This window comes from Camelina sativa, chromosome 17, assembly GCF_000633955.1.
Source record: "Camelina sativa cultivar DH55 chromosome 17, Cs, whole genome shotgun sequence".
Taxonomy (NCBI): Eukaryota; Viridiplantae; Streptophyta; class Magnoliopsida; order Brassicales; family Brassicaceae; genus Camelina; species Camelina sativa.
The window spans coordinates 1,869,195-1,877,161 of record NC_025701.1 but is presented as its reverse complement, the minus strand read 5'-3'; the positions used below and the strand labels follow the sequence as shown (position 1 = coordinate 1,877,161).

The following is a 7,967-nucleotide window of genomic DNA, read 5'->3' as shown; positions in this document are numbered from 1 at the left end:
TTTTGATGAACAGATTTGACTCAAAAAGTTAGAGAGGAAGCTAATATAATTGATCAAAATGCCGTGTTTATATACGCAAGATTGGAATTTCACTGGTCTCGTAGGAGCCTTTCTGAATCTCTCCGTAGCTTATCTGCTTCTATGTACATCTTTTTGTATACATCTCTTGTTGAGATTCCTAGATTTTCTAGGTTTACCTCTTCCAAGATTTCACAACGGACGTTTCTCCGATGCAAACATTATGAGGAAATGTCTCCATGAAGGGCTTCTGATGGATTGTGCCTCAGAGAAAATCTCAGCCGTAGACCGATCTATCAAAAGCAAGATCCCTTTTGGTTCGATCACTAGCGACGATGATTCGAACCGGTTTGTCGAGTTCAAGCTGGTGAGAAAGAACAGTGGTGATGTAAGTGACGCTAGAGTTAAAGCTGAAACAGAGGATTTGTCAAGAGAAGAACAAAATGTGATGAACAACAATAAGGATCTTGGTAGGTTTGATCTAATGACCGTTCAAGGTTTGAAAGGTAAGCGTTTTGTAACACGAAGATCAAGAAACAGTCTTAAAAACCATAGGAGAGGTCGTGTGAGTTGTGCAAGTCTTACATCGATTTCTTCACCAGAAGCTTTTGATGATCCCACCGTAAAATCCCATTTGACGACGAATCCTTATGATGTCTTTCTCAGAGCTAAAGATGAGAGATGTTCCAATGATGACCGCAAAGGTTTTATCTCTCACTGGCCAAAATTGGAAAAAACTGTATCATTTAATGAACAGGTAAACTCCAATACATCATCAGAACAATCTTTTTTCAGAAACACAGAGGAAAACTCTGTTAGGGTTTTGGAAGAATTATTGAAACAAGAGCGAGCAGCTCGAGCAGCGGTTTGTGTTGAGCTCGACAAAGAGAGAAGCGCTGCAGCATCAGCGGCGGATGAAGCAATGGCGATGATACATAGGCTGCAAGACGAGAAGGCAGCTGTAGAAATGGAAGCGAGGCAGTTCCAAAGAATGGTCGAAGAGAAATCTACTTTTGATGCTGAAGAGATGGTCATACTCAAAGACATTTTGATACGACGTGAGAGGGAGAAACATTTCTTGGAGAAAGAAGTTGAAGCTTATAGACATCTACTCGTGGAGACAGAAGACGCAGTAGAATGTTCTTTAACAAGAGATATGAATCTTACTACTGCAAAGACGGTGAAACCGGAACATAAACAACATCAAGACTCTCAAGAGAGAAGAGCTTTGCTCGTTCAAGAACTCGATGGAACGGTTCTTGATATGCCTTATAGAGAAGAAGCTGAAAACAGAGATAAAAACAGAGATCTGTATAAATCAGATTCAGAAGTCGCCTACTCACGTGTGCGTGATGTTTATATGGTGAAGGACGAAACAGAGAACATTAGTAATAAGAAGAAGAATCTTGACGACTCCTCTGTTAGCAAACCTAAAGAATCATTGGGGGAAAACAGTAGTATCATTGTCTCGGGTATTGCTAGAAAGCTTCCTCCATTATGTCGTCCACGCAAGAAATCGCTGAGCTCTTCGGGTTCAAGGAGAAAATCAATGTCTGCGGTTGATTATGAGAGGTTAAAGATTGAGAATGAAGTGGAACTGTTGAGAGAAAGATTAAAGGCTGTTCAAGAGGAAAGAGCGGAGCTTACGAGACGAGCATCTTTGCCTTCTTTATCATCAAAGGTTTGAACGAAGTTTTCCAAAACCCTCGAGTGGAAAAAAAGTTGTACTGTGATGAGTTTTTAATTGTTTGCCGTGTCTTTTTAGGTAAGGGTTACGTCAGAGAAGCGAGGTTGTAGAAGATCTTCGATTGATCTTCACTCTTCTTGAAACTTTTAAACTCTATGTACGTAGAAGAAACTTCGATAGGTTATCAGTTTACGGGTTTAAAGAATTGGAGCCATCTAAATCGAGAAAAGCTTGGATCGCAAGACAACCCTTTGGGAATGAATTAATTTTATGCTTTTAAAACCTTTTTTTGCGATTTTTGTGTATAGAAAATACAAACGTGTACATATGCGCTTGCTTTGTTTTAGTTCTTAATTATTTGATTATATCGTTAACAATTTGGAGAATACTTACATATATCTTCTTCTCATCAAGTTTAAGCTACATTGAAAAAGTCATGCAACTGATAGAACAATATCCAAATAAAACGATTGAAAAATATAATTGTGATATCTTGTTGATGAAATATAGTTTAGAGTCGGTGTTAATTAGTATTAGTGTGTAAAAACACTCGCCTAACATTATTTTCACCTCTTTTTAGAAAATGAGCTTTTCGATTGACCGAAATAAAACTGTTATTCACTTATTCTAGTATATCCAACGGATTGAGTTTTATTTTGAATGTATGTAAGATCAGGGATGTTAATTTAATGATTGTTGAGATAGTGAATCTTTTAGGCTTTGAATCATTCATTATAAGAATATAAATATACAAATTGAAAAGATGTGGAGAAAATAATAAAATCTTACTTTTTTTCTCCGTAGATTGTCTTTACTTTTGAAAATGTAAATCAATATTATAAGTTAAAAAAAAAATATTTTCTTTTTTTTTTTGTAAAGAAAGATTGGTAATGCCAGCAGGATTAACATATCGGTAATTTGCAGTCATCATTATTGATATGGCATATAATATATATATTTTTAATATTTTATGGTTGAATTTGTTGAACAATATAACGAATTGTGCCTAGTCAATTTTGAATGTATAAGATAAGTATTTGTGATATTATACACAAATTGATATCTCAATATCTTAATTTCCTGTTTTTGAAATTATACGGTTATACACGGACATTTGGTACAAGATATTCAACGTATATAATTATTTATTTCCATATATTTTGAAAATTTAAAATCACATGAACGTGTAATTAATACATCTTTTCACATTTTCAGTATACAGTGATTAATAGAATATGCCACCATCTACATACGGAAGATATATTTTACTATCTCTAGGTTTTTAGTAAACCACATTTTTTTGATATTACAAAATGTTCTTGTAATTACTAATTGTAAACCTAGGAAAATATATATCCATTTTTGCTTTTTTAAGTGTTAATTTTTTTCACATAATTATTCAACTCTGCAAATAGTACATGTAATATATTTGAGTCATTAGCTAGCTAGTTGTTTTCTTTACCGTTCTATAAAATTGTTAATTAAATTTATAGTATTTGATATTTACAAATACGACAAAATATGTTAAATTAGTACAATGTATTGTATAAAAATCGAAAAAATTGACACGATGCTTTAAGAGAAATAGAAAATTTATAAAAATATTATGTGAATTTTCTTAATTGTTTTTAACTTATTTGATAAGTTTGTTGATTCAATTTATAGTCTTTGATATACAATAATTTAAGAATTTATAGTCTTTAATATACAATAATTTATAGTTTTATATATAAAAAAATTGTGTAAGTTTCCTTAGCTGTTTAATTTATTAACTTATTAGATAAAATAAAACCGTTGAATGAATTAATATTTTTAAAAAATTTCCGGTCCACTCATAAATAACTGTTAAAAACGAATAAGAAAAAATTAATAATAAAAGTATTATATAAAAATAGAAACAAATTTGGTTTGAATAAACTCATTAAAACTATATTTATCAAAAAAAAAATGTATTAAAATACAAAAAGATTAAATTTCAAAAAATTTGATAATTTTGTGGTCAATCTTCAAGATCTAAAATTTGCATTAAAATAGAAAATTGTTTTCCCCCTTCAAAATTTTGATATAATATATCTAATCTTCCTTAATATATGCATTATTTCTCAATATATAGCTCAATTCTCTCTCACCCTTTGGTAAATATATAAAAATTTGACCTATTTTATAGCCACCCCATCTGTTGTTATTTATATCTTTCATCTGGGTTCCTTATTTTTTCACCTACACACAATTCATTTGATTCATTCATACATACACACATCAATCAACGTACGCGTCTCTCTTTCATTATATATTTTCCGCTATATGCACTCTCATTTCACCATTAAAGAGAAACCAAAGCTTTCATTTTTATGATTATTCAAGGGTAAATGGTTAGCAAAGGTGATTACTTTTTCTTTTAAATCTTCTCTATGAGTATTAGTATTATTATTTTATCATATCTCTCTTTTTGTCGTCTGGGCTTTTTGCTGCCTCGCGGGAAACCCCAAAAATGGTTTCTTTCTTTGATGTTAATTCGTTTTCCTCTGTTGCATCTATCGAACAAATCTATTCGTAGTTTCTTTGGTTATATATTCAATTGATGGCTTATTGGAAGGTTTGGGGCATTAAATTATCAGTAGAGAAGAGATGTGCCTGCAATGTATTTGTTAATATGCCTGCCTGTTCCGGAGGGTTTTCTTGGTTTTTGTTCCTACAAATCTCAGGAAAATCTACGTTGCCGGCGCATAAAAAATTCCCTTTTTTTTTCTTGTCAGAGAGAGAGAGAGAGATAGAGATAGGGTGAAAGAGATGTGTCTTTGTTTTGATTCCTTAAAGACTGGTTTTGCTTCTGTAGCACAAGTCCTTTTACATTTAATGGCAATCTGTCGTATTCAGTTTTTGTTCTGCATTGAAGAAACAGAAGGAGGAGAAGACTTTATGAAAGGGCTTCACAGCTTTTCTTCTTTCTCTAAGTTAGCCTTTCTTGGACTTTGCAATCTCTTTACTAGTTATTTCAAGTTTGTTTTTTTATTCTCATTTGCATGCATCTTTGTGGATAATATTGTAAATTTGAACTCCTGTCATGTGTATCTTTGAGTTTCTGTTTTATGGAAGACGGTTAATTGCACACAGATGTGTGTAGAGCCTTAAAGTCTCTGCCTTTTGTTTCATTAATAAGCCGGATAGTAAATGCTGAAGAAGGTTTAGTGGTTGTTAAAGAGAGTAAATGATCTTAAAGTGCTTACCTTTTGTTCTTTTTCTTTTTGTCTTTTTGGTTGTGGTAGGAATGGCATCAAGCTCTTGTCTTAAGCAAGGGTCAGTGCCAATGAACAATGTTTGTGTTACCCCTGAAGCAACGTATGAGGCTGTGGTTGCTGACCCTAGGCTTTTCATGTCTTCCTTGGAAAGGCTGCACTCTCTCTTGGGTACTAAATTCATGTAAGCCCTCTTTTCTCCCATATCATTTCTTACTCATTATTTATTAGATTAAAGTTCAGAGGTTATCTGTTGGCTGGCTCTGATAGAAATTTGTGTTTAGAAAGTCTCCATCTTTGAGGTTTAAGCTCTTGGGTTGATGATGATTCATGCTTTGTGTTTTCACCTTAAACTATATATAAAAGTTTCATCTTCTACCACTTACCAGTGCATGAAATTCTCTGTCTATACTATGAATCTCTCTTGTGTACATGTGTGTCTGTAGTCTAATTTACAGTAGCGTATTATCCTTTTGTGTTTCACGCCTTTAGTTCTTGGGTAATGTATTGTAACTTTTACATGAGATTGATTGATGCTCTTGGATATGGCTGCAATGCTTTATAGCTTATAGCTTTAACCATTCTACATATTTAATTTGTGATCGTAGGGTTCCGATCATAGGAGGGAGAGATTTGGACTTGCACAAGCTTTTCGTTGAGGTAACCTCTCGTGGTGGAATCAATAAGGTATGTCCTCTCAATGATAATATTGATTCCATGCTATGTGTGTTATCTGTTTTCTAAGTCTCATAAATTTGCTATTGTTTGAAATCTATAGTGACCTTTTTGTTCTTGGATCCTTTTCCTTCTTTGAACTGCAGATACTTAATGAAAGGAGATGGAAAGAAGTAACTGCTACGTTTGTCTTTCCTCCAACAGCAACAAATGCATCCTATGTGCTGCGCAAATACTACTTCTCGCTGCTTAACAATTATGAGCAAATCTATTACTTCAGAACTAATGGCCAGGTTCCTCCAGGTTTGTTGCACATTAAAACCTTTTTACTATTTCACCAGAACTTCAGATATCTTTCAGTTTGTTCTCTGTTTTGTAATACACATATCTTCTCTAGACTCTATGCAGACCCCATCTGCTAGACCAGGACTTATGCAGGGAGCCATTATACCTGCACATGAACTCCCAGGTCTAAACTTTACCCCACAGCCGAAGATCAATCCTGGAGAATTCTTCGGAGGTCTCAACTTTTTCTCTTTCTATAAAATGTTCCAACTGAGATACTGTGACTTAAATCTGAGTAAAACCCTTAGAATCTTTGTGTTGTTATTGTTTCAGGACCTGTTTCTGGATCAAATGTGGTTGGAGTGATCGATGGAAAATTTGAAAATGGTTACCTTGTAACTGTAACAATGGGATCAGAGCAGCTTAAAGGAGTTCTGTATCAGCTAATTCCTCAGAACACAAGTGCTCATCAAACTCCGCAACAGAGTCATGGTGTACTCCCCAACACTTGGAACAGTTCTGCCAATCCTCAGGGTGTTACCGGAGGAGTAGCAAAACGCCGTAGGAGAAGAAAGAAATCAGAGATTAAAAGACGTGATCCTGCTCATCCAAAACCCAACAGAAGTGGTTATAACTTCTTTTTCGCGGAGCAGCACGCGAGGCTGAAACCGCTTCATCCCGGTAAGGATAGGGATATCAGCAGGATGATTGGTGAACTATGGAACAAGCTGCATGAAGATGAGAAATCGGTATTGAAGCTTCACATACTCTAATATTTTGAGTTGTTATCAAAGTATTTTGTTTAGGTTCTTCTGGTTTGTTGTCTCATGATCTGTTTGATTCTCTCTTATTTTTAGATTTACCAAGGGAAGGCAATGGAGGACAAAGAGAGATATCGAAGTGAAATGGAAGTTTACAATGAGAAGCAAAAGACTGAACAGCCCATAAGCAACGCTATTCCGCTGCAACAGAGACCTCCAGAGCAACAAAACGTAGACTTGGCTGAAGCTGATCATCCAATAGACGAAGCCGAAGAAGATGATGAAGAAGGTGACTCAAGCGGTTTCTCAGGTGAAAGCGAGCCACATGACTATGATCAGAGCGGCGATACTGATCCTGAATTGGAAGAGTCATCAATGAACCCCTCAGTTCTAAACCCAAACCCTAATCCTTCCGAGATGGTGGTTGCACCTAACGAGAAAAGTGGCGATGTTGTGATGGAAACATCTCAAATCAAGAAAGCCGATGAGCCTACCTTGCCGGTGACGGCTGAGCAGAACTGAAGATGGGGATTCAGATACCTTACTTGTGGCAGAAGACAATGTCTTTTGTTCTTAGTACTATGCTTTTTCTTTTCTTTTTCTTTAGGTTTATGAGAAAACATTTTCTTGCTCTTTTGAAATTTGCTTTGAAGGATTTTTTTTTTAATTTTAAAAAAGTTTATTTTGCATTCAAAGAGTTATTTTTATTAGTAAATTAAAAATCTGAATGGGCCGAAAAAATTGGGCTTGAAAAGAAAATGGGCCGAATGAAGTAAACCCAGTAATATGATTTTGAAAGCGGAGGAGGGAGATAGAGACTTAAAGCAAGACTCTGATTGATTTGGTTTGTTTATATAAAAAGGAACCCTAAGGTTTTCCGAAGTTGGTCCGTCGCCGTCTGAAAAAAAACTCAAGCAGCTCTCTCCCCCACTTCAGCTTTTTCCAATTAAAGGGAGCAAAGTTTTGTTTTTTGCCGCAGTCGAAAGCATCTCTTTGCAAGTCTGTAAGCTGAAGATGAGGGGCTCCAACAACGGCGGCACAATGGGCGGACGAGCGGCCGGAACCGGCGGTGGAGGACCGTCGGCTCCAGTTGACAAAGAAGTTGACTACGCTCAGTACTTCTGCACTTACTCTTTCCTCTACCACCAGAAAGATATGCTCTCCGACCGTGTCCGTATGGATGCTTACTTCAATGCCGTTTTCCAGAACAAACATCACTTTGAGGGCAAGGTATAATAAAGTTCATATCTTTCTTTTGAGCTGTGTTAGATAAACTTGACCACTTTTGATATGTCTGTATTCGAT

The 7,967-nt window shown here is 35.3% G+C and overlaps 2 protein-coding genes across 3 annotated transcripts; both read left to right on the top strand.

Moving 5' to 3' along the window:
- LOC104754632 (myosin-binding protein 2-like) lies at positions 492-2,010 on the top strand. The gene is made up of 2 exons (XM_010476855.1): positions 492-1,699; positions 1,784-2,010. Exons 1-2 carry the CDS (start codon positions 503-505, stop codon positions 1,844-1,846), a joined length of 1,260 nt encoding a protein of 419 aa, XP_010475157.1. The 5' UTR covers positions 492-502; the 3' UTR covers positions 1,847-2,010.
- LOC104754631 (high mobility group B protein 15-like) lies at positions 3,912-7,309 on the top strand. Of its 2 annotated transcripts, none has more exons than XM_010476853.1 (7): positions 3,912-4,087; positions 4,972-5,125; positions 5,550-5,628; positions 5,763-5,919; positions 6,014-6,136; positions 6,235-6,650; positions 6,759-7,309. In XM_010476853.1, the coding sequence occupies exons 1-7, from the start codon at positions 4,075-4,077 to the stop codon at positions 7,182-7,184; spliced, it is 1,368 nt and encodes a 455-aa protein (XP_010475155.1). In that variant the 5' UTR covers positions 3,912-4,074; the 3' UTR covers positions 7,185-7,309. The 2 variants fall into 2 exon arrangements, with proteins under 2 accessions (XP_010475155.1, XP_010475156.1); XM_010476854.2 differs by lacking the exon at positions 3,912-4,087 and adding an exon at positions 4,168-4,199.

Bases quoted from the DNA above. Each gene is read 5' to 3' on its own strand.
- LOC104754631 (XM_010476853.1), top strand. The intron at 5,920-6,013 runs GTTTGTTGCACA...TATCTTCTCTAG, and splicing joins TAATGGCCAGGTTCCTCCAG to ACTCTATGCAGACCCCATCT. The intron at 6,137-6,234 runs GTCTCAACTTTT...TTATTGTTTCAG, and splicing joins TCCTGGAGAATTCTTCGGAG to GACCTGTTTCTGGATCAAAT.
- LOC104754632 (XM_010476855.1), top strand. From the start codon at position 503: ATGACCGTTCAAGGTTTGAAAGGTAAGCGTTTTGTAACACGAAGATCA. The intron at 1,700-1,783 runs GTTTGAACGAAG...GTGTCTTTTTAG, and splicing joins TGCCTTCTTTATCATCAAAG to GTAAGGGTTACGTCAGAGAA.